This window comes from Pelophylax lessonae, assembly GCF_965119305.1.
Source record: "Pelophylax lessonae genome assembly, chromosome: 11".
NCBI classification, from domain to species: Eukaryota; Metazoa; Chordata; class Amphibia; order Anura; family Ranidae; genus Pelophylax; species Pelophylax lessonae.
Window position 1 is genome coordinate 73,901,196 of NC_138778.1, and position 26,882 is coordinate 73,928,077.

The following is a 26,882-nucleotide window of genomic DNA, read 5'->3' on the forward strand; positions in this document are numbered from 1 at the left end:
GCTCCTGACCAAGCTGTCCGAGCTGCTGATATAGCGGACAGGACTGCTGGTGGATATGGAGCCGGATTGAGCCAAAAATTGAGGCCACGGCTTTGTGGCCTACTCTCGGCTGATGGAACTAGCTGTCCGAGCTTCTAACCAAGCCGTCCGAGCTGCTGATCAAGTTAACAGAGCTGCCGGCGGACTTGCGGTTCACGCGGCCATATCGTGCCCCAAATTTAGGCCACGGCTTTGCGGCTGTCCGAGCTGCTGGCCAAGCTGTCCGAGCTGTTGTCTAGGCTGTTCGAGCTGCTGAGTGGGTTGATAAAGGTGTGGACAGGCTTCCCCAGGGGGGGGGGGACCATATGGCCAGCCTGGCGCCTCCCTTGAACCGGGAGGCACTACATTTTTTTAGCAAAGCGAAGCAGCCATTATTGTGTGGGTGAGGGTACTCTTCCTGCGCGTCTGTGTCATGGCGGGTCTATTATGTCCTCTGATGGGCGGCCCTCTTGGTTTTTTTTTTGCGGGTCTAATAGGTGGTCCTTTTGTGGACCTTTAGCCGGCGTCTCCTGTTGGACTGTGGTCGGGCACCTCCCCTTCTTGTTATGTTCTCAGGGTGAGCTTAGCATACAGCGACTCTACTGGGTCTGCGGCGTCCAAGCACTTCGGGTGCTCTGACGTTGAGGATGATTCTTCTGTTACTGCAAATGCGCATGCAAAGGCGCTGGTGAATGCACTGAATGTATCGATTCGGGTAATTTTAACTATTGGGATGCATCCGTTACTGCGTCAGAGGCACCAGTCCCCTTGGGGCAGTTTTTCCTCAAAAGCGGGGGAGGTTTTTCCTTTTTCTTTTTTTTCGTGCCTACTGTGACATGTTTGGCGCGAGTCAGCGGAGTTGTTCTAAACGCAATTTGGCGGTGCCTGAGCATTTCGATAAGCTGTATTCCTTGAGAAATCTCTGTTGAATATGTGGGCAGTCCCACCTGTGGGGGACTCTCAGGTCTCCAAGCTGAATAAATCCACCATAATTCTGGTGGAGGAGTTTCCGGTTTTTAAAAGATCTTTTTGACAGGAGAGCTGAGACTTTGGTCTGCCACATGTTTTACTGTTTCCGATTCAGTCCTTGGGCCGGTGTTCACCATAGCTTTGGTGTCCCTGACTTTCCCAAATGGGCAAAGATTTTGCGCCAGGATCTGGAAGGGGGAACAGCCTCCACCTGCCTTTGCAGAGCTGGCGGGCTTTTTGGTCCAGGGGTTGCAGTTTGTCTGCGATGCCTCTCTTGATGCAGCTCCCTTAGTGCATGGGCTGTCCATGGCAGCAATAATCCTTCAGCACATGATATGGCTAATATACTGGTCTGCGGACCAGGCTGTCTAGAAGGCCTTGTGTGATCTTCCCTTGTGTGACTCAGGAAGAGTCCAGGCTACCGATCAATGTATTGGAACTCCGAGCAATCAGACTTTGTCTGGATCATTGGACGATTCGTCTTCAGGGGGTCCGGTACGAATTTAGTCAGAGAAAGCCACAGCCGTGGCTTATGTCAATCACCAAGGGGGCACAAGAAGTGCCTTGGCGGCTAGGGAAGTAGCCGGTATTCTAAGGTGGACAGAATGTTTTGTTCCAGCCCTCTCTGCTGTACACATTCCAGGGGTGGAAAATTGGCAAGTGGATTACCTCAGTTGATAGGCGTTGGATCAGGGGAATGGTGACTTTATCCGGAGGTGTTTCGTCAGCTGTGTCTCAGGTAGGGTACTCCCGAGGTGGATCTGTTGGCCTCTGCTCTAAACAGGAAATACAAAGGTTTGTGGCACGGTCTCGGGATCCTCTAGTCGATGCCACTGATGTTTAGTGGAGTCGGTATCATCTTATTTACGCCTTTCCTCCTCTCAAACTTCTGCCGAGACTCCTGCGCAGGCTCGAAGCAGAAGGGATTACGGCCTTTCTAGTGGCTCCAGACTGGCCTCGCTGGTCTTGGTACGCCGATCTGGTACGGCTGGTCGCCGATGTTCCTTGGAGACTTCCTCTCGGGGAGGATCTGCTGGCCCAAGAGCCAATCTTCTATCCTGCTTTACAGTCGCTGGCTTTAACTGCTTGGCTGTTGAAAACTAGGTGCTGAAGGATTGAGGTTTGTCTGAATTGGTGATTCCTACGCTCTCAAAGGCTAGGAAATCTACCTCTTGGAAGATTTACCATCGCAGTTGGAAGACGTACATTGCGTGGTGCAAGTCTCTTGGGGTTCACCCTCGCTCCTTTTCAGTGGATCGGATCTTGATTTTCCTCAAATGGGGGGTTGAGCAGCGCCTGGCCTTGACTACCATCAAGGGCCAGGTTTCCTCCTTGGCGGTTCTCTTTCAATGTCTATTGGCCACACATTCCTTGTTGCGTACCTTTATCCAGGGAGTTTGACACTTGGCTCCTCTAGTGCAGTCTCCATTGCCACCGTGGGATCTCAATTTGATGTTGTCAGTTCTCCAGAAGCCTCCTTTTGAAAATATTCCGGGGGTTCCCCTGCTTAAGTTGTCCCAGAAGGTGGCCTTTTTGGTGGCTATTACTTCTGCACGCAGGGTGTCGGAGCTGGCAGCACTGTCTTGTCGTTCACCTTACCTTGTGGCTAACAGGGATAAGGTGGTTCTTCGTCCATTTCCGTCATTCCCTCCAAAGGTCGTCTCTGATTTTCATTTGAATAAAGACATTGTGTTGCCTTCCCTGTGTCCCAGGCCTCCGCATACTAAGGAAATTGCCTTGCATTCCCTGGATGTGGTTCAGGCAATCAGGGTGTACCTGGCAGCTACGTAGTCTTTTAGGAAGTCAGAATCACTATTTGTCCTCACGGATGGACCTCGCAAAGGGTTGGCTGCTTCTGCTGCAACCAATTCCAGATGGTTTAGACAGATAGTGATTCAGGCTTATTCCATTAAGGGTCAGGTTCCTCCTTTCCCTGTTAAGGTTACATATAGTTACATAGTTAGTGAGGTTGAAAAAAGACATCAGTCCATCCAGTTCAACCTATGATGTGTGTGTGTGTTTGCTTTTAACCGTACATTGTATACCCCTGTATGTTGTGGTCTTTAAGGTGTCTATCTAATAGTTTTTTGAAACTATCAATGCTCCCTGCTGATACGACTGCTTGTGGAAGAGAATTCCACATCCTTACCGCTCTTACAGTGAAGAACCCCTTACGCACTTTAAGGTTAAACCACCTTTCCTCAAGTTTTAGTGAGTGGCCACGTGTCTTATTGTATCTCCTTTCTCTGAATAGTTTGTTCCTTATGCTAGGGTCGCCAGTACAGTATTTGTACATTGATATCATATCCCCCCTCAATCGTCTCTTCTCCAGAGAGAATAGGTTCAGTGCTTGTAGTCTTTCCTCATAGCTGATGTCCTCCATTCCCCTAATTATTTTTGTTGCCCTTCTCTGAACTTTCTCCAGTTCCAGCACATCCTTCCTGAGGACCGGTGCCCAGAACTGGACAGCATACTCCAGATGTGGCCGGACCAGAGTCTTGTAGAGCGGGAGAATAATCTCTTTATTTCTGGAGTGAATCCCCTTTTTTATACAACCCAGTATTCTGTTGGCTTTGCTTGCGGCGGCTTGGCATTGCATGCCACTGCCAAGCCTGTTGTCTACCAGTACCCCCAAGTCCTTTTCCATCCTAGACTCACCCAGAGGTTCCCCCCTAGTGAGTAGCTTGCTTTCTGGTTTCTGGCCCCCAAGTGCATTACTTTACATTTTTCAACATTAAATCTCATCTGCCATGTAGTTGCCCACCCCGTTATTTTGTTCAGGTCCGCTTGCAAGGTTTCCACATCCTGCATAGAAGATATTGGCATGCCTAATTTAGTATCATCTGCAAATGCTGAGATTGTACTCAATATCCCCTCCTCCAGATCATTTATGAATAAATTAAACAGGATTGGTCCCAGGACGGAACCCTGGGGGACCCCACTTTCCACACCCGCCGAATCCGAGTACTCCCCATTAATCACCACCCTCTGTACTCTCCCCTGGAGCCAGTTCTCTATCCAGGTACTCACCTTATGGTCCATACCTACCTTCCTTAGTTTGTACAGTAAGCGTTTGTGGGGAACGGTGTCAAAGGCCTTTGCAAAGTCCAGATACACCACATCCACAGGCTTTCCTTTATCAAGGTGGCAGCTCACTTCATCGTAGAAGGTTAATAGATTGGTTTGGCACGAACGATTTTTCATGAATCCATGCTGATTACTACTTATAATACCGTTTTCATTACTAAAGTCTTGTATGTGGTCCCTTAACATCCCCTCCAAAATTTTGCAGACTACTGATGTTAGGCTGACCGGCCTATAGTTACCCGGGATATATCTCGGCCCCTTTTTAAATATTGGTACCACGTTGGCTTTTTTCCAATCAGCTGGCACCATACCCGTCTGTAAACTATCCTTAAAGATCAAGAATAATGGTCTGGCAATCACCTGGCTGAGCTCATTAAGAACCCTCGGGTGCAAGCCATGCGGTCCCGGGGATTTATTTATGTTAAGTTTCTCTAGCCTAGCTCTAAGTCTACCCTCTGTTAGCCATGGCGGCACTTCCTGAGGTGTATTATTTAGTTCGGCCTTACAAGCAAGGTTCGTGTAGGCCCCCGATTCCTTTGTAAAGACTGAAGAAAAGAAATTATTTAACACTTCCGCCTTTTCTCTGTCCTCAGTGGCCATATTTCCTTTGTCATCTTTTATGGGGCCAATGTGTTCTGGCCTTGCTTTCTTTATATACTGTTTATATACTTAAAGAACTTCTTGGGGTTCTTTTTACTCTCCTCCGCTATATGTCTCTCATGTTCTATTTTAGCCGCCCTGATTTCGTCTTTACATTTCTTATTACACTCTTTGTAGTGCTGACCCCTCAGTCCTATTTTTTTGAAGGCCTTTTCTTTAGCTCTAATATACATTTTTATGTTGGAGTTTAGCCACCCAGGGTTTAGTTTTGCTCTTTTAAATTTATTTCCCTGGGGAATGCACTGGCCCACCCCCTTGTTAAGTATGCTCTTGAAGCACTCCCATTTTTCCTCTGTGTTCTTTGTTCCCAGGGTTCTATCCCATTTGATATTTTCTAGCAGCGAGCGCAGTTTAGGGAAATTGGCTCTTTTGAAATTCAGTGTCCTTATATTACCCCTCTGCTTCCTATTACTGTAATTAATACTGAAACCAATTGACCTATGGTCAGTGTTCCCTAAGTTTTCCCGTATTTCTATATCCGTGAGCAGGTCTGTATTGTTGGTAATCAGTAGGTCAAGTACCGCATTGTTTCTTGTCGGTGCATTCACCATCTGACCCATGAAATTGTCCTGCAAAACATTTAGGAACTGCCGAGCCTTGGCTGAGTGCGCGGTTCCTTCTGCCCGGTCCGCCTCACCCTCCTCCCACTGGTTGGGGGGCCTATAGCATACGCCCAATATTACCTTCCCCACCGTGCCTTCCCTTTGAAGCTCTACCCATAGGGATTCTGCCTCGTCCTTAGCTCCATTATTAATATCATCCCTCATATTTACCTGTATACTGTTCTTAATATACAGACATACCCCTCCCCCTTTTTTACCCTCTCTATCCCTGCGATAAAGGGAATACCCCTGAATGGTCGCCATCCAGGCATGAGAGCTGTCAAACCAAGTCTCAGTTATCCCCACAAAATCTAAGTCCTCCTCAAACATCAGCAGCTCCAGCTCTCCCCAAGGTGCACTCTACTCGGGCGCTTAGTGCCTCCTGGGCCTTCCGTCATGAGGCCATAGTGATGCAGGTTTGCAAGGCAGCTACCTGGTCCTCTGTGCACACATTCACAAAGTTTTATAAGGTTGATGTGTTGGCATCTGTGGATGCTTCCTTTGGCCGCAAAGTTTTGCAGGCTGCTGTTTAGAGGATTTGGTCCTGTTTGAGGGTGTTTTTAAGTTTTTTTCAGGTGAGCTCCAGTTGTTTTATGGTTGAGCTCTATGTTACCAGGCTGGTTATGTTTAGCCTTGGGAAGTATTTTTTCTTGCTGTTCCTACCCCTCTTTTGACACTGCTTTGGGACGTCCCATGTAGTCAAGAAGATGAGGAGCTGTGTCCGTCAATGAACGAAAGAGAAAATAGGATTTTTGACTTACCGTAAAATCCATTTCTCTGATGTTCATTGACAGACACAGCACCCACCCCACCCACTATGGAGTTGGGTTTTTTTCTTCTGACACTGCTTGTAACAAAACTGAGTACTTATAGCAGAGAGTGGGAGTATAGCCCCATAGGTGTAGTCAAGTTCTTTTCTGCCTAGTGTCCTACTCCTGTAGGGGGCAGTATAACCCACATAGTCAAGAAGATGTGGAGCTGTGTCCATCAATGAACATCAGAGAAATGGATTTTACGGTAAGTCAAAAATCCCATTTTTATTTATTTTTTTTACACAAAGTTGTTAATTTAGAAGTTATTTCTAACACATAGCATATACATAGTAAAAATTACACCCCAAAATACATTCTGCTGGTCCTCCTGAGTATGGCGATACCACATTTGTGAGACTTTTGCACAGGCTGGCCACATACAGAGACTCAACATTTAAGGAGCACCGTGAGGTGCTCTAGGGACATAAAATTACAAATCTAATTTCTTAACTACCGATTACACTTTTGTGAGGCACTGTAGGGCACTGATGAGCACTGTAGTGGTATGGATGTAGCACGGATGAGCAATGATGTGGCACGGATGAGCATTAATGTGGCATGGATGTGGCACGGATGAGCATGGATGTGGCACGGATGAGCACTGACCTGGCATAGATGTGGCACAGATGAGCACTGACGTGGCATGGATGTGGCAGGGATGAGAACTGACATGGCATGGATGTGGCGCAAATGAGCACTTATGTTGCATGGATGTGGCGCAAATGAGCACTTATGTTGCATGGATGTGGCACGGATGAACTCTGACATGGCACTGATGTGGGATGGATGAGCACTGATGTGGCATGGCTAAACACTGACATGGCATGGATGTGGCATGGATGAGCACTGACGTGGTGTGGATGAACACTGACGTGGTGTGGATGAGCACTGATGTGACACGGATGTGCACTGACGTGGCATAGATGCGCACTGACATGGCATGGGTGAGCACTGACGTGGCACGGATAAGCACTCATGTGGCATGGATGTGGCACAGATGAGCACTGATGTGGTCCGCATGACCACTGCTGTGGCACGGATGGGGCACAGATGATCACTGATGTGGCATGGATGTGGAACAGATGAGCACTGATGTGGCATGGATGTGGCACGGATGAGCACTGATGTTGCATGGATGTGACACGAATGAGGTATGGTTGAGGCACAGATGGGCATAATTTAGGCACAGATGGGCATAATTGAGGCACAGATGGGCAAGATTGAGGCACAGATGGGCATGATTGAGGCATTAGAAGGCATGATTCAGGTATTATTGAGGCACAGATTGGCATGAATGGGCATGACTGATGCACGATCGAGGCATGAATGAAGCATAGATGAGGCAGGGTGATCAGTGCTGCTGTCTCCCTCCTCTCCTTGCACGCTGTACCGATCACTGTGTGAAAACTGAACCGGACATGCGCCGGTTTGTTGACAAGTGATCGGTTTGTTGAAGTGATCATTGAGCGATCACGTGGTAAAGAGCTGCTGTCATTGGCCCTTTACCACGATCCATGATGCGCCATGTCCCGTGGACCCAACAAGCACAGACACTTCTGTGTGCGCGCTCCAGGGGAAGCGTGATTCTGGGAGGACGTCATTGTATGCCCTCTTGGAATAAGCTAACCGCTCATTTGGCTATGGCACGGTCGGTAAGTGGTTAAAATGGCTCTCATTGACTAACGTGGGATTTCACATGTCATATGACTTGGGGGTCTCACGATTTGAATCCCAGGTCGAGCCGAGTGACACAGGATTCAGAGACATTTGAAGTTATACTGCCACCTATAGGAGAAGCTTTTATCTCAGAAAATACTCCATGGGGTGAATCCTGACCTTTATGCTATCAGGCCTTGATCAGTGTTTGGTCCTTAGTACCAAATCTCAGCATTTGCGATCTTGTTGGATTGCCTGGATTTACAGTGCCTTGCGAAAGTATTCAGCCACTTGGTGTTTTTCATGTTTTGCTGCTTTCAAACCTTTTTTTTAGGGCTTTGTACCCTGTAAAGGTACTAAACAGACTATGATTCTGAGGGTGCAAAATATTTCTTATTGTGACACAAACCTAAAAGTTAAAATAGTTAAGACAGAAAAACAGAACATGCATAAGGATTCAGCCCTCCCCCAGGTCAGTACTGGTCTCTTTATGGTTTTGCTCTCAGTGCTGCTTTGTTTCAAAACTGAGACATTCTCTGAATGAGAGAGTTTATACAAAGCTGGTCACTGTTTTTTTGTTTACCGTTGTCAAAGTCCTCCAGTATGCGGCGATATAGCCTATATGTCTCTGAATCCTTTGTTCCTCAATGAACACCAAGAAAAGGATTTTTCAGTTAATACAAAAATCCATTTTTTTATACCATGGTCACCTTCGCTATGCTTAAGGGTTTTCATTAAGTGGCCCTGTAAATTACCGTTGCGCAAGTTTTTGTTTGAAGTACACATATTGTGAGAGATGTACTATTTCTGCCATTGCTGTCCTCCTCTAAAAAAATAAATTTTTGCCTGTTGTGTCTGCTTCATACCATGTGAGTGTAATGAAAGAAAATACTTTGCTCCAGGTCAGCAACTGAAAGCATCTGCATGGCAGCCAAAGAACTAGCATTTTCAAAAGGAGAGGTCAGTAATGGCAGACTACATAATTTTCCTGTGACAGATGTCCAATAACAGTGTCTGTATCTTCTCTGCTTGCAGTGAGTTCCCAGGACTCCTTCAGCAATAAAAGTCCAACATCAAAGAGCAGCTTTCGAACAGAAAACTCTCCTTCTGAGGTGAGGTGGATGGGGTGGGAAGGAAGATAAATTGGTGATTGTGAGATGCCACTTTTTCATACTGTTCTGTTCTTTAGGGTTGATACAACTAATCAACATAATTATAATCGATTATGAAAATAGTTGTCAACTTTTTTCATAATCGATTAGTTGGCCTGAATACAGAATGCATTATTTGTTTACATATCAGAAAATACAGAGCAGCACACATACAGCTCAGTACACCGTTCATACATGTCAGTAAGTGCCTGAGAACTTGTAAATGTGTGACGAGCAATGCCTCGTGGGACATGTAGTCCTGGGCTTGCTATAGGGACACTCTATAGGCAGGAGGAGCCAGAAGCGCTGCTGGGGGACCCCAGAAGAGGAGAATCAGAGCCAGTTCACACATGCGATGACAGACATCGCATGTGATTCGCAGAGCACTGCTCTGCAAATCGCATGCGCTGTCTGTGCAAAGCGAATGGCTGAATTTGCATCAAATTCGGACCAAACTCGCACAGGACCCTTTTTTGGGTCCGCACAAGAATTGGATCGCATGGGTTTTCACACCTGGAGGTCTGGTGATCTAGGGGTGTGGTTAACCTCATATTGACACCCCCATTGTTTCACATATGGCAGTGTGAACTGCCTGCGAGTTGAGTGCAATGCGGGAACCCGCAATGGATTCGCAGGGTTCCTGCATCGCATATTTGTGAACCGGGACTCAGTACTGCTCTGTGTAAAACCATTACACAGAGCATATACGGTAAGTATCACAAGTTTGTTGTTTGAAAAAAAAAAAACATAATTTACACATATTCACTTTAAGAGCTCTGTGCAGGTTTCAGTGATGCTGGGTGGGATGGCTTTCTCACTGGGTGGTTTTGAGGGATGCGTGACGGGTTTGGGGATTTGACACTTGAGGTCGTTTGGCCTGGAGTTTTTGGTGTGTGTTGTGGTGTGTGACATGCTGTGTGGGCTGGACTCCGCTCACCTCCCTGCTTGTCTCCAGCACCGCGCACGGGGACTAGCAGGGAGGGAGTGGGGTGGGACACGGTGCGTGAGGATTGGCTGGTGCGGACCGGGGGGGGGGGGGGGGTCTTTCCACACAATGGCAGTAGTTTTTTTTTTTTATGTTTGTCTTTGGATGTTGGAACTGGGTTGGCTGTCTGGCACCCGGAGCTGCATGTCCGGGGCCTCGGGCAGTGTGGGTTGCTTGTTCCTGGTGCCAGCTGACCAGGAGGTGGAAGCTGTGGCCCACAATATGTACACTCTGGCTGGTTTGGCAATGAGGCCGGTATTCACCATTGCCCTAGTGTCGCGAACTAACCCCGTGTGGGCTAAGCTCTTACGCTGAGACCTGGAGGGGGAACAGCTCCCCGCGCCTTTGATGAGCTGGCGGACCAGCTGGTCCAGGGGCTGCAGTTTATCTGTGATGCATCTTTGGACGCGGCTCCCCTGATGGCTCGCCTCTCTCTTTTGGCAGTGGTCCTTCGGCGTGTCTTTTGGCTCAAGTGCCGGTCTGCGGATCAGACTTCAAAAAAAGGCTTTGACTGATCTTCCTTTCCAAGGAGATTGTCTGTTTGGAGCTACCTTGGATGATATCATTAAAGGTCTCTCAGGGGGGAAGAGTACTTTTCTTCTGCAGGCTACTAAGGGCAAGAAACCCCGTTGTAGACGTGAGCCTTCCTTCTCAGCTCATAAGAAGTTTTTTCGTTCCTCAGGGTTGACTGACAAGGGCTCAAAGCCTTTCAGGGCCACTTCAGGAGGATCCAAAGGAACCTGGTCTGACAAGCCAAGATCGGGCTTCTCCAGACCCATGGACAAGGCTCCTTCAGCATGAAGATGTGCCCTCACCCATATCAGAAGTGGGGGGACGTCTTCCTGGATCCGTTGACTTCCCTGGTGCAAGACAAGTGGGTCCACAAAGTCATTTGGTCTGGCTACAAAATCGAGTTTCGCTCTTGTCCCACGGCAAGATTTTTTCTTTACAATTTGCACCTGTCCCCAGACTGCTTACAGGGACTGTATGGGGTGGTGCAAGACCTGTTCCTTCAAGGGGTGATTGTCCCGGTTCCTACTTCGGTGCGTTTTCAGGGTTTTTACTCAAACCTGTTCACAGTCCCCAGGAAGGAAGGCAAAGTGCTTTGTGGGGGTACAGAAGTTTAGAATGGAATCCATTCAAACAGTGGTGGCATCCCTGCGTCTGGGAGATTTCCTCGCCTCTATTGATATCAAGGATACCTACCTTCACATTCCAGTTTGTACCAGTCACCAGCGTTTTCTCCGCTTTGCTGTGGGAGAGGAGCAATATCAGTTTGTAGCGTTACCCTTTGGTCTCGCCTCTGCTCCTCGGGTCTTCACAAAAGTGTTAGCCCTGGTGCTAGCTTTGTTATGCCAACGGGGGATCGTGGTACTGTGCTACTTGTGCGATCTCCTTCTGCGAGCGGAGTCTCCCTCTGCTCTGGTAGAAAACCTAGAGCTCACAATACGAACTCTGTGGGAGTTCGGCTAGATTCAGAATTTTCACAAGTCTGCTCTGGCTCCGTCCATGAAGCTGGACTATCTGGGCCTGACTCTGGCCTCGACCTTAGCCAGAGTGCTCCTTCCTTTGGACAAACTCCAGAAATTGCAGGTTGCAATTCGCCTCCTGCTGTCCAACAGATGGTCGTCCCTCCGGACTTGTATGCGGGTGCTGGGCCTGATGGTGTCTACCTTCAAGGTGGTCCCGTTTGCACAGTTTCATAAGAGGTCCCTGCAAAGGGAGATTCTGACCAAATTGGACAAGACTCCCCAGTCTCTGGACAATCAGATCCGGCTTAGTTGGGGAACGAGGGAGTCTCTGATATGGTAACTTCGTTCTCCGGCGCTTCGGCTGGGAAAATCCTTCCTCCCCTTGTATTGGACAGTGGTCACCACGGATGCCAGCCTGTCTGGCTGAGGAGATGTCCTCAAAAAGCATTCTGCTCAGGGGATCTGGACGCTAGAAGAGTCCAGACTACCAATCAAGTGTCTTGGAACTCCGAGGGATCAGACTGTGTCTGAATTATTGGACAGATCATCTTCAGGGTTGTCCAGTGCACATTAAATCGGACAATGCCATGACCGTGGCTTATGTCAATCACCAAGGGGGGCACAAAAAAGGGTTCTAAGGTCGGCAGAACGGTTCGTTCTCTGTTGTACACATCCCCGGGGTGGAATATTGGTAGGCGGATTACCTCAGTCGGCAGGCGTTGAACCAAGGGGAGTGGTCCCTTCATTCGGATGTGTTTTTTCAACTGCATCTCCAGGGGGGGCACCCAGGTGGATCTGTTGGTGTCTCGGTTCAACAGAAAGGTGCAGAGGTTTGTGGCTCGGTCAAGGGATCCTCTGGCGAACCCCACATTAGCGCTGGTCTGGTGAACGTAGGGTTAGTATCGGCTGATTTACAAGCTTCTGCCAAGACTTCTACGCAGGATCGAGGCAGAAGGGATTCTGGTTATCTTAGACTTTTGCGGTCTTCTTCCAACGACCTTTGGCCACACACTCCCTGGTGTGTACCTTTCTTCAGGGTGTCTGACATTTGGTCCCTCCAGTGCGGGCTCTTTTGCCGCCTTGGTATTTCAATTTGGTGCTCTCAGCTCTACAGAGGCCTCCCTTTGAAAATATTTGGGAGATTCCCCCTGCTTACGCTGTCCCAGAAGGTGGCCTTTTTGGTGGCTATTACCGCTCACCTCTGCACGTAGGGTGTCGGAACTGGTGGGCAATTAGGGTGTACCTGGCACCTACGGAGTCTTTCAAGAAGTCAGACTCTCTATTTGGGCTCCTGGACGGATGCCGAAAAGGGTCAGACAGACGGTGGTTCGGGCCTATTCAATCAGGGGTCAGATTCCTCCTTTCCCTGTCAAGGCGCACTCTACTAGGGCACGTAGTGCCTCCTGGGCCTTCTGTCATCAGGCGTTAGTGATGCAGGTTTGCAAAGGCGGCCACCTGATCGTCAGTGCACAGTTTTACAGAGTTTTATAAAGTGGATGTGTTGGCATCTGTGGATGCTTCCTTTGGCCGCAAGGTTTTGCAGGCTGCTGTTTAAGAGGTCCTGATCCGCTTTGAGGGTGTATTGTTTTTTTCAGGTGGGCTCCAGTTGTTTGGTTGAGCTCCTGTTGCCTGGTTGGCTAATATTTAGCCTTGGGAATTTTTTTGGTTGTTCCCACCCCTGATGTTTAACACTGCTTTGGGACTTCCCAATGGTCATGAATACCAGGAGCTGTGTCCGTCAATCAACGAAAGAGATAATTGAATTTGACTTACCGTAAAATCCATTTCTCTGATGTTCATTGATGGACACAGCACCCACCCCTCTGTGGAGCTATTATTCTCCTGAAACTGCAGGTTGTTCTTCCCTATTGTGTACCTTGAAAATACTGCCCCAATACCTACATCAGACGCATCCATCTGAACCAAAAAATCTTTGGAGAAATCAGGGGAGTACAGCACTGGCTGTGCACAAAGAGCCTTCTTCAGGATTTTGAAAGACTCCTCTGCTACTGGGGATCATTTCACCATTACTGAGTCTTTCCCTTTTGTAAGGTCAGTAAGTGGGGCAGCTAGAGTTGCAAAATTCAGGATAAACCTTCTATAATAGCCCGCAATCCCCCAAAAAAGCTCTGACCTGCTTTTTGTTTGCAGGACTTGGCCACTCTTGGATGACTTCTACTTTGTTTAACTGATGTTTTATGACTCCACGGTCAATAGTGTAGCCCAAATACCTGGCTTCCTCTAAACCGATGGCACTTTTTTTTTTTTGATTCGCTGTAAAACCTTCCCTGAAGAGGGAGTCCAGGACAGCCTGTACACGAGGCAAGTGAGACTCCTAGTCAGTGCTGTGTATGACTATATCATCCAGATAGGCTGCTGCATACTGTTGGTGAGATCCTAGGGTCCTGTCCATGGGTTGCAGGGGTATTTTGCAACCCAAAAGGCATTTTTTTGTACTGAAACGAACCCTCCGGGGTCACAAATGCAGTTTTCTCTTTGGCGCTACAAGTCAGGGGTATTTGCCAATATCCTTTGGTCAAGTTCAAAGTGGTCAGATAGCGGGCCTTGCCAAGTCCGTCAATAAGTTCAAAAACCCTGAGCATTGTGTACGTGTCAAACTTTGTCACTGCATTAAGCTTTCTGAAGTACCATCGGGTTTTGCGACTAACACGATGGGGCTAGACCAGTCACTATTGGATTCCTCAATGACATCTAGCTCCAGCATCCTTTTAACTTCATCACTGATGTTCTTTCTCCTAGCTTCAGGAATTTGGTACGGTTTGAGCTTGACACAGACCCCAGGTTCGGTAACCATATCATGCTCAACCACTAAAGTTGTACCAGGTAACTGAAAAATTCTCTCTATTCCTTATCAGGAACTCTCTAGCTTCCTGTTTTTGGGAATAAGACAGGGTGTCTGGAATCGTGACCTCAGGGACCAGAGGGGACTGAGTACCCCTAGGCATTACAGGGACGGACCTCGCAGTTAATGTCAGCCTATCCTTCCAAGGTTTTAACAAGTTTATATGGTATATCTGCTCTGGCTTTTTTTACCTAGTTAATACACCTTGTAATTGACCTCCCCAACTCTTTCAACTACTTCGAAGGGACCCTGCCAGTTATCCAGGAACTTGCTTTCAACAGTGGGAACTAACGCCAGGACCCTATTACCAGGTGAGAAACCACGGAGTTGGGCCCCCCCTGTTGTATATTCTCTATTGGGCTGCTTGGGCCTGCAGTAAGTTTTCTTTTACCATAGGCATGATTGCTGAAATCCTGTCCTGCATTTGAGCAATATGCTCAATGACACTTTTGTGGGGTGTCTGCTCCCCCTCCCAGGTTTCCGTGGCTTTGTATAAGAGTCCCTGAGGGTGTCTCCCATAAAACAACTTGAATAGAGAGTACCCCGAAGAGGACTTGGTGTACCTCCCTGATGGTAAATATCAAGTACAGAATCAGAAAGTCCCAGTTTTTCCTATCCTTGTCAACACTTTTTTGCATGCTCTTTAATTTTTTTTTGAAACGTTCCACCAAGCCATCAGTTTGAGGGTGGTACACAGAGGTTCGCAACTGTATCACCTTAAATAACTTGGACGACTTACTAGCTATTCTTGACATGAGAGAAGAAGTTGGTGTTAAACACCAACTAAACCCGTGCAATGGAGAGTGAATAAATAAATAGTAATAAATATAGATGAATAATGATAAAGTGTAAGGAAAAATTCCTATTCAGGGGCCGCAACAAAGCCGTGTAAAACCTATAATGGAATAAAATTATATATTTCTATTTATAAAGTTGCGCTCAACCAAAATACACTTGAGTGAAATCAGATATTGGTCAAAAATAAATATAAAGTGCTTGAGTGACTCAAATAGAATACATGTATCAAAATGTAGTGCAAATTTAGACAAAAAGTGCAAATGCAAATAAATATATAAATGTGCAATCAAGTGACAATCCACAAAAAATATATATATATAAATGCAAATAAATATTTAAATAGATAAATGTGCAAACGGGTGACGGTCCACACTGATTATATAGTGACAGTCCACAGTGATTGGCAGTCCAATACACAATTATATGGAAGGTTGATATGGTAGCAGCAAATTCAGCACTTCTTAATAATGAACTCCAGCACCTCCACCAAAACACAGGATTACCCAGTGTGCACTAAAATGCTTTCCAGATAAGGTAGACCCCTATTACAGGGGGTCAATTCAGGCAGAGAATCGCAAGTAGAGACAGGGTAATTTGCCAGTAAGGACCGGTAGCCAAATATCCAATGGGCACTTCTCACATTCCCTGTGAGAAGAATATACATAGGTGGATATCTGGAGGTGTATTGGAGGTGCCCATTGGATATTTGGCTACCGGTCGTTACTGGCAAATTACCCTGTCTCTACTTGTGATTCTCTGCCTGAATTGACCCCCTGTAATAAGGGGTCTACCTCATCTGGTAAGCATTTTAGTGCACACCGGGTGATCCTGTGTTTTGGTGGAGGTGCTGGAGTTCATTATTAAGAAGTGCTGAATTTGCTGCTACCTTATCAACCTTCCATATAATTGTGTATTGGACTTTATTTATTTATTTATTGGACTGCCAATCACTGTGGACTGTCACTATATAATTATTGTGGACCGTCACCCATTTGCACATTTATCTATTTAATTATTTATTTGCATTTATATATATATTTATTGTGGATTGTCACTTGATTGCACATTTATATATTTATTTGCATTTGCACTTTTTGTCTAAATTTGCACTACATTTTGATACATGTATTCTATTTGAGTCACTCAAGCACTTTATATTTATTTTTGACCAATATCTGATTTCACTCAAGTGTATTTTGGTTGAGCGCAACTTTATATATAGTAATACATAATTTTATTTCAGCTATTCTTGACATGAATGGGGTGCTCTGGTCTGTAAGGACCACCTTAGGGACGCAACTGAACACCGTGAACAACTCTTTGGCAATGTTCTTAGCAAATGCGGTGCGTAAGGGAACTGCCTCGGGGTAACCTGTAGCATAATCCATGATTACAAGAATATGCTGATAACCCTGGGCAGACTTAGGGAGTGGACCCAAAAGTCCATGGCAATGCTCTCAAAGGGCACTTTAATAATGGATAGGGGCACTAAAGGACTTCAGAAGTGGGGTAGTGGGGCTGACATTTGACACACAAGACAGAATTGACAATAATTCTCAATGTCTTTCTGTATCCCAGGCCAGTAAAATCTGTGTAACACCCTTTAAGTGGTTTTGTTCATGGCAGGTCCATGGGTAAGTTCCAACACCACTTGTCTGTAGGGCTTAGGGACAACCAACTGTTCAACAATTTCATCATTCTTTTTATATACACGATATGGTAAATCCTCGTTGCTGCTAAACTAGGGAAAACAGGGCCTGTCCCCTGGTTCGATAGGTACCCAAATAATCACAACTATATTTCTCTTACGTCCTCCGACAGTCGCCGCCCCTTCCCAATTCGTCACCAATGGGTATTGACCTTTGCTCCGTAGGAGTAGCTAGGCAACAAGAATTGTTAATACAAAGCTTTTAACATAGACACACCCCTAGGGGCTGTCCCCTCAGTCAATACCTCCCTGCACCAGCATTCCCAACTCAGTTTGTCTTTGCCTAGCTTAGGAGTAGCTGCTATCCTGTGCTGGGGCTCAGTCTCAGCCTTCTACCCTTTCTTTGATTTTATTTCAAGTGTTTTTCTCTTTTCCTTACTAGCTTTTATTTTGTCAGCCTTAGTTTACAGATCTTCTGATGAAGAATCATCATGCGGAGCTGGGTCTCGGACTGGCCGCCCTGCATCCCAGGGCTGAGAGCCAGATGGATCCCCAGCCTGCCATTGAGCGTTCAGCTTAGGTTTTACCCTGGCACATTGAACGACCCATCCCTGTTCGCTGCAGGGATGCTGCCTGTGAGCTGGCCACCTCACTGGACGCCATGACTGCGGTCCACAAGCGTCCTGGCTGCGGCACTCCCTGTCTGCCCTGATAGCGGTTTGTCGCTGGAGACGGCTCCCCACGCCATCTGGTACGGTAAGCTCCTTCTGTGTGGGGACCTTCTGTATGGGTGTCAGTCTGTGGCTGTGTTTACCCTCCATGTCTGTGTGACTGTGGGCTCCCTGTCAGATCCCTGTGTGGCTGCATGCCTGTGGGCTGCGGGGGGGGCATCCTGCTCTGCTGTTTTATTATGCTCTGAGTGCAGTTTGAGTACAGACATGTGTGTGTGCGGTGATCGCCATTTTTATTTGACTGTATACTATGACCGGCCCTGTCTCAATGCAGCGCCGTGTTTTGGCGCCATTCACCGCCATTTTGGCGGGCGATACTGTCCATGCACATGGCGGCGCCATTTTCTAGTAGCCTTTTTTCCTCTGCCGAGCGGCCATTTTGCTGGAGCCTTCCATAGGCTATATCTATCAGTCAGCATTGCATCACTTCCTCTTTCCCCGGGAACAGCGATCGGTGGCAGCAGTCTGGTGTGCTCTCTCCAGGTTTTTACCTGTCTGTCCTGTCATTCCTTGCTCAGTGTTTGTCTTCCCTGCGGGGTCAGTGCATACAGCAGTGTGCGGTGGGCTGCGCTCGCCGTGGTTTTAAAGGTGCAGTACCTTTATTGCTTTTCTGTACTGGGGCATGGATTCTCAGGATAGCAAGTTTCCCCCCCGCTCTGGTGGGGGACCAGGGGGCTGCTGCACCCTCCGAAGGGGCCGATCTGACCACTGTAGTGGCTTCCTTGGTGTCTCAGGTGCAGATGCTGCTGGCTGAACGATCCGCGAAAAGGGCCAGGTTATCCATTTCCTCTGATTCAGAGGGCGATATGGCTTCTGGGGCTGGCGTGCCCTTCTCAGGGTCCCACTCATCTTTGGACCTTGCGGGGTCTGAGGGAGAGCCTGAGGTGCAGGGGGTTGATGTTTCTCCCCCTGGCTCGCCTGAAGAGCTTGCACTCATGAATGAGCTGAATGCCTCCATAAAGGACACCTTGCACTTTTGAGGATGAGCCTACTCATCCTGCTAGGACGTCTGCTTTCGGAACACAGAGGGCTCGCAAATCAGCGCAGGTTTTTCCCTGCCCTGCTGAATTTCACCATACTGTTAATGAACAGTGGCGCAATTTAAAGAAGCCTTTTACTGTGCCAAATAAGTTTAAATTGCTTTATCCGTTTGTGCCTGCCACCGACGAGCGTTGGTGTGTGGCGCCTCCGGTGGATCACGCGGTAGCCGTTTTGAACAAAGCTACTGCGGTGCCCTCCAAGGATACCCCGGTTTTCCGGGACCCTACGGACAGGAGAATAGAGTCTCTTGCCCGTCATGCCTATATGGTGGCTGGTTCTATGCTGAAGCCTATTTTTGCTTCCATTATGGCGGCGCAGGCTGTTGCTGATTGGACCAAGATGCTCAGGCGTACCTTGGCGGCTGATTCCGCTCCGCCTACCAGATCCATCAGGGTGTCATGTACTTGTGTGATGCAGACTTGAATTTAGCTCCCTTGGCTGCGCGCCTGTCCAGCGTGGCGATTCTGAACCGTCGTCTGATTTGGCTGAAGAATTGGTCGGTCGACCAATCGTCTCGCAAGTCGCTGGCGGATTTTCCCTATGCGGGGTCTCGCTTTTTTGGCGAGGCTTTGGATACCCTGATAAAAGGGGTTACGGGGGGCAAGAGTACTCTCCTGCCCCAGTCTTTAAAGCATAAGTCTTTCCATGGAAAGCGGACTTCCTCGTCTAGGCCCTCTCAGGGGTCCTTTCGTGCCTTTCGGTCGCAGTCCAAGGGCAAGCCCTTCAAAGGCCAGGGCTCCCAGAAGAAGCCGTGGGCAGGGAAGCAGAAATCCGGCCAGTCCGGTTCAACTTCCCATACCACTTCCGCCTGAAGGGGCGCCCTCACCCGTTTCTGGGGTGGGGGGACATCTGCGCGATTTCCTACAACCTTGGCTGGCCCGCGTTCGGGACAGGTGGGGTCAGGAAATCGTTCGATCTGTTACAAGATCGAATTTCTCTCTCGGCCGGCGGGCAGATTTTTCCCTTCAAATTTTCAGCTGTCTCCGGAGCGCTTGCGGGATTTGCACCTGGCGGTGCGGGACCTGCGGGCCCAGGGGGTGGTGGTCCCGGTGCCTCATCGGGACAGATTTCAGGGGTTTTACTCCAATCTGTTCACTGTGCCCAGAAAGGAGGGCAAAGTGCGTCCGATTCTGGACTTGAAAGCTCTGAACCGCTTTGTGCGGGTTCGCAAGTTTCGCATGGAATCCCTGCGCTCAGTGGTGGCTGCCCTGAGTCCGGGGGAGTTCATGGCCTCCATCGATCTGAAGGATGCCTACCTACACATCCCCATTTTCGAGGGTCACCAGAGGTACCTTTGATTCGCCATTGCGGAGGATCAATACCAATTCGTGGCGTTACCTTTCGGTCTCGCTTCGGCTCCGCGGGTTTTTACCAAAGTGCTGGCGCCGGTTCTGGCCCTGTTGCGAGCACAGGGCATTGCTGTCTTGGGGTATCTGGACGATATCCTGATAAGGTCAAACGCCAGTCAGAGTCTGGTGACCGATCTGTCCACCACGATGCGGACTCTGCAGGAGTTCGGTTGGACCATAAACATTCCGAAGTCGACTCTGTGTCCTTCGGTTCGCCTTCCCTATCTGGGAATGATTCTGGACTCTGTCCAAGCGAAGGTCTTCCTGCCGGAGGACAAGCTCCGGACTCTTCAGGACGAGGTCAGGTCCCTCAGGGACAACCGACACTCGTCTCTCCGGACATGCATGAGATGTCAAGGTCTAATGGTTTCGTCTTTCGAGGCGATACCTTTTGCCCAGTTTCACACGCGGGGTCTCCAGGCGGAGATTCTGACCGAGTGGGACGGGCGGCCGCAATCCCTGGATCTACGGATCTCGTTGAGCCAAGACGCCAGAAGGGGTCTTCTGTGGTGGCTCCAGTCCCTGGCGGTGTCGGGGGGCAAGTCTTTTCGTCCATTGTCATGGACGGTGCTCACCACGGATGCCAGCCTGTCGGGCTGGGGTGGTGTTCTGGGCGTTCTGTCTGCCCAGGGAACTTGGTCGGAGGAGGAGTCCTCTCTCCCAATCAACATTCTGGAATTAAGGGCAATAAAGCTTTGCCTTCTGCGATGGACGGACCGGCGCTGGCCACAATTAAGGGTCAGATTTCTGCGCTGGCCGTTCTCTTTCAACGCCCTGTGGCGTCAAATTCATTGGCTAGCACCTTTGTTCAGAGGGTGCGACACTTGGCCCCTCCTAGGAGGGACCCTATACCTCCATGGGACTTGAACTTGGTTCTGTCCGTGTTGCAACAGGCTCCCTTTGAAAAGATCAGGGAGATCTCGTTGTCTCTGTTGTCCAAGAAGGTTGCCTTTTTGGTGGCGATCACTTCGGCTCGCAGGGTGTCGGAGCTGGCAGCTTTGTCCTGCAATTCTCCCTACCTGGTGGTCCACAAGGATAAGGTGGTCCTGCGGCCTAACCCATCTTTTCTTCCGAAAAGGATATCGGATTTTCACCTGAATGAGGACATTGTCTTGCCTTCGCTCTGCGCGAAGCCTAAGCATCCGAAGGAGGTTGCCTTACATTCCTTGGATGTTGTCCGGGCGATCAGAGTTTACCTGTCGTCCACTGAGTCTTTTCGCAAGTCAGATTCTCTCTTTGTCCTTCCTGAGGGACCTCGGAAGGGCATGGCGTCGTCGGCTGCGACTATCGCCAAATGGATGAGACAGATCATTGAACAAGCCTATGCCTTGAAGGGGAAGGTTCCTCCTTTTCCTGTGAAGGCACACTCTACCAGGTCTTTGAGTACGTCTTGGGCTTTCCGGCATCAAGCTTCTGTGGCCCAGGTGTGTAAGGCGGCGACTTGGTCGTCCGTTCACACCTTCTCAAAATTCTATAAGGTGGATGTTCAGGCATCGGCTGATGCCTCCTTTGGCCGTAAAGTTCTCAGTTCGGCAGTCTCCTAGGGACCCTTGTTTTCATGGGCCCTTGGTTGTTGGGGTGTTTTACCCCTGGGTTACTTGTTTTTCCTGGGTTGTTGCTCCTGTTGAGCACGTTTTTCCTGTTGCCCAGTTGGTTCTCTTACTATGGTAAGGTTCCTTTCTCTGATGTGGTCCTGCGTTGCCTTTCTACGGTTGCGTCTCCCACCCCTCATGTCTACACTGCTTTGGGACGTCCCATTGGTGACGAATTGGGAAGGGGCAGCGACTGTCGGAGGACGTAAGAGAAAACGGAATTTTTGTGAAATCTTACCGTAAAATTCCTTTCTCTGAGTCCTCCGACAGTCGCCGCCCCCCCGCCCCTCTTTTGGGGTTTTTGTGTACTCTTACTGCTATGCTACCAAACTGAGTTGGGAATGCTGGTGCAGGGAGGTATTGACTGAGGGGACAGCCCCTAGGGGTGTGTCTATGTTAAAAGCTTTGTATTAACAATTCTTGTTGCCTAGCTACTCCTACGGAGCAAAGGTCAATACCCATTGGTGACAAATTGGGAAGGGGCTGCGACTGTCGGAGGACTCAGAGAATGGAATTTTACGGTAAGATTTTACAAAAATTAAGTTTTTCCCAGGCCCTGCCAAGGGTAGAGTCTTTTCTCTGCTCAGTACCAAAGTTTTCCTTATGCACATTAGGGTCATGTAATGTAGCCTCATGGTCAGCAGAAGGCTGTCCACCTTCACTGGCTGTGGGGGCTTCCTCAGTCTCCTCCAGTTCTCCTGCCATAACAGAGAAAGGAAAACCTGGGAATTCCAGAGAGGAGTCACCTGAACCCACATTGTCTGTGCTGGCCATGGATTCTGGCTCTGTCTCTGATTCAGCTACTGTGACCGAGTCTTGACAATCCCACAGTTCCCAAAACTTGGGGAAATTTCTGCCAATTATAGCCTCATTCACTAAGTGGGCTACAACTCCGACCAGATAAGTCATAGTACCTATGTCAAATTGAAACTTGACCGTGGCTATAGGATACTCCTGGGTATCCCCATGTACACAAGTCACAGAAACTTTTTTAGCATGAAAAGTCAGCTTTAGCATATCAGCGTTAACCAAAGTAATCAAACTTCCTGAGCCCAGCAAGGCCATAATAGGCTTATTATTGGCAGTCATTTGACACATGCGTTTACCCAGACTTGTCGCTGCAGTGCATAAAACGGCAGCAAACAGACAGCTGCCTAAAAGATGCGTCACATTGCATAGGTTTATCTGTCAATGGACAGTTTGCTGCAACGTGTCCCAGTTCCTGACAATGGAAACACTATCATTTACCCATTTATGTTTGCTGACAGGTCCTGGCTTCCCTTGTTTGGGATGCCAGTCATCAGACCTGGCACCAAAAATCCTCCCCCCTCTTCTTGCCATGCTTACCACCCACTTCACCTGGAACAGTCTTACCGGTTGTCTGGGGAGACCGTGGCTTTGGATGGAAAGTCAGTGTGGCTGTAGGGGTGATGACCAGGCTCTCTTCAGCAAAGTACCTTTCAACGAGCTTCACCAGGTTGTCTGCTGACTTGGGGTCCCCTTGACTCACCCACTTCTGCAGGGGAATTGTTTATGACCTCAAGAATCGGTCCACTATTTGTGGCCCAGACAGGGACTCCGGCTGTAGCCATTTCCACACCAGGTGGATTATGTCAAACATCTGCGGGGGACTCTCCTCTCGGAAGGACCGCCTGCTGACATGCTGTGCTCAAACAGCCAAGGTGACACCAAGACGCGCCAGGATTTCCTGCTTGACCAGCCCATATTCTCTTGCATCCACAAACTCCAAATCATAATAGGCCTTCTGCGACTCCCCAGTAAGTAAGGGGGCAACCAGTCCAGCCCACTGGGTTTTTTAGGCAAACTGTCCCTCTCAGCGGTCCTTTCAAATGTCAGCAAAAAGGCCTCTTTGTCATCATCTGCAGTCATCTTGGAGAGGAAGCGGCCTACATGGATGGCCCAGGGCTTGTCTCCAACACCTTAGATTTTTGCAGGTGACCACTGCGCTAGCGTCTCCACAACCTTAGTCAGGGTTTTCCTATCCACTTTTGCAGTAGTGGCTAGCTGTTAAAACACCCTCTGCGTTTGTTCCTGTACAGCACCAATCTTTTGGCACAGCGCCTTTGTTTGCTCCTGTGCGATAGCGTTTGCTTGCTGTTGTGCAGTGTTTGCTTACCGCTGTGCAGCGTTAGAAAATGCCAACTGTTTGAGGATTTTCTCCATGTTTAGTCACTCCAGGTACTGGCCCTTTAAGTAGTAACTTACTACAGCTGCCCGCATTCTCCACCATTTGTAAGATGGGGAACAGATAGCAGGTACAAAGCTCCCTGGGATAAGCAGTCTCTCAGGCACAGATAACAATTCCAAGAAGGTAGTAACAAAACAGTGCAGTGTTTATCTGTGCTATTTACAAGTCTTTATATAGGTGCTGTATAGTGTCTTAGAAAACAAACAGGACAAACAATAGAAAAACAAAAACCAAGCTGTGTCTCAGCACTAACTATACAAAATACAGACCCTAACTACCAGGCTAAGCAAGCCTAAAGCTTGTCAGCTTCCATATACACAACTTGTTAGCTTTTACCAACCTTTTGCTCTCACTGGTAGTAGTTGATTGATTTCCCAGGAGCTGCCTTATTTGCATAGGTTACTGGGCATCTTCATTCACCCGTTTCTGACAGTTTTTGCCATGGAAGGATTTGACACTGTGGGACTGAGTGCTGTTGCCAATCCGATGGGTGGATTATCATGCGTACCCAGTTTACGCTCTCTTTTCTGCCTCATAGCGTCAAGGAAGCATCTCTCCACTGCTGCTCCTGCTTGCAAGAGCCATCTGGAAGTATGATCTTCAATTCATTCCTACTGCTCTCTACAGTAACTTTGGTCACCCGAGGTCATCCAGCTCTCATCATCAGCGGTCGGGTTTTGTGAGTACCTGAAGCTTTTCCTCTCATCTCAAGCCTATACGTTGCCTTACCAACATGGGGTCGCAACATGCCTGATTGTAAACATAGAGGGAAGAGTCCCACTGTACTGCTTGCCCCCAGCTCACTTTATATTAGCAGGTTCAAGGCTAGTTACACCTTTTCTACTGAAGGTACCAATGACTACAGCTTGAAGTCATGTTGCCCATTTGGGGTCCATTCCATCCTCACAGTTCTCTTTAAGTCTGTCAGGTCTGGCTTCATCCTCTTCCATTTGCTTCTACCAGCGATGTCTTCAGCCTTGGTCATTTAAAACTCCTAAGGCCACAAAGACTTTCCATTTACACCCATTTTTTCATCTAAATTTTCTATGGTTCTTGGAGGCATCCAGATAAAGCACTTATTAGTCTTGTATTATTTTGATAAACATTTTGTATAAAAGTGGTCTGTTCCCACTGTGGACATGGCTGTGTTCCCTCTTAACAAGAGACTTACTATATAATGGGAGGCTGTACCTGTCTTCAAGGACCCAACCAATAAGTGATTGGAAGCCTTTTCTAGAGCCCTATTCTATCTGGTGGAAACTGCCCTTCACCTGATCCTGGATCTGACTTACCTTCTCAAATTATGTCTAATTGGTCAAAATCTCTTGAACATTATATTTTTATCCCTGGGTAAATTCTAGGTATACATTTTTTTGCTCTTAATCTTTAAGGTACTTTAATTTTAATGATGGGACATTTGCTTAAGATGTGTGACTTATCCAGAGGTCAACATTAAGGTAATAATTATTATGCTATAATTTAGGATATCTTGATAAATATCACATCAGCATTTTCCATCTCACTTCTGAATCATCCATCTTATGAAAACATATTCTTTTTATTTTTAAAGTGTTACTAAACCCAGGACCATACATTCACAATATCTTGTCTCCCACAGTACACAGAATGTGGGAATGCAATTATTTTAGTAAATATAAACTGCTAAACACCTTTTCCCATCAGCAGTTAGAGCAGTCTAGTAACTTCTATCAATGTTCAGCCAAGCACTGGTTAAAGCTTGTAAAAGGAGTTTTCTGACTAACCTATGAAACTGCAACACCCCTGACCCTCTGTCTGGACAATGCTAATTGACCCTGTGCTGATCACATGCATCCTCTCAAGAAAAAAAAAAAAACCTCTCTAGCAATATACACCAAACTGAGCATGTGCAGCCTAACTCCATAGACTCTGTGTTATCTGAAAATTATTAGGGGTCAGTGGAAGGAGGGGAGGATCAGAGAAGACAGGATCAAACAGCCTTTTTACACAATACGGAGGATTAACCCCTTAGGTTCCACAGTGAGTATAACAAGCATGCTTTACTGCATATACAGACTGATTTTATTGTTGTGAGTTCACTAACACTTTAAGTATGACTTTTTTAAGTATTACTTACTTAATACTACATATACATGGTAACATTATTCTCATCATGATTGTCCTTTATCGAATATGGTTCATATGTATATATATAAATTGCAAAGCATTTTAACGCTTTATAGTTATTTTTTTCTTGATTTTAATGATGTCCATAAGGTCTAAAATTGTTTTGTCTTAAGAATAGTGAAAAAAAATTAGAAATTGTTTAGTTGAAATAGTAAAATAAAATTGATTCCCAATGAATTGACCTCTCTCCAGACCCTTTATTCTTCTGCAGAAAAATCCACAGAAAGTTCTACTTTTGTTATTTATTCTTCGTGTACCAACTCAGTTGTTTAGCAGAAAAAAAAACAAAAGCAAATGGGAACAAAGGCAAAAAAAAGTTCAAAGGCAAAGAGCATTGTTTATTGCTAGCATACTAAATAGCGAGTCATAGACTTGTCTTTAGCTGGCTATATTTCCAAAAACACATGACTCACCAGACAGCAGCAGTCTGGGTCATTATATATATCATCTGAAGAGGCCCCTATCCTACATTTAAATCATTGGATATGGAAAGGTTGGGAGACAAGGATTTCGGGCACTAAATTTTCATAAAATTGCTTTTTATTAAACAAACACTTTAAAAACATCTAGTGATACAAGCAGATGAGAAAAATCTACATTGAACATGAGACCAGAAAACGGTCGACAGTATGAGATATAATCTTGCATGAGGTGCTAGACCTTCATATAGTATGGGAACAGTTGTGTACAGAACAAGTTGTATTATGCATACATCCAATGTGATATACTTCAAAGCAGACAGAGCCTGCCGGCGGACACCTCGATGCTCAGGGTGCCAGTCAGCAGGGTCGGCTGAAGTTTACAGTAAATACATGGTATACATTACTCATGACAGTTTGCTCAACATGTTTCGCCTTCTCGGTGAAAGCTTCGTCTGGAGCTTAATAATTGTTTTGTCTGTACAGTGTATATTCTGAACTTTTTTGGTACTGTAACGAGGAGGACTAAGAGACGGTCACTGAGCTCATAAATGGGGGAGCCGATGTTCACAAGGAGTATAAATACAAACGCTCCTGTGTGTTTGTATCGATCCTGCAGAATACTTTGTTAAGATAGGGATAAATTAGACCTGC

At 47.3% G+C, this 26,882-nt stretch overlaps 1 protein-coding gene across 1 annotated transcript in view; it reads left to right on the forward strand.

Annotated features, from left to right (window-relative positions):
* MLLT6 (MLLT6, PHD finger containing) overlaps nt 1–26,882 on the forward strand; it is a 320,203-nt gene that overhangs the window by 217,704 nt on the left and 75,617 nt on the right. The window contains exon 16 of the mRNA XM_082272078.1: nt 8,816–8,916. Within this exon, the coding sequence (XP_082128204.1) occupies nt 8,816–8,916 (101 nt within the window). The remainder of the gene's footprint in view (nt 1–8,815; nt 8,917–26,882) is intronic.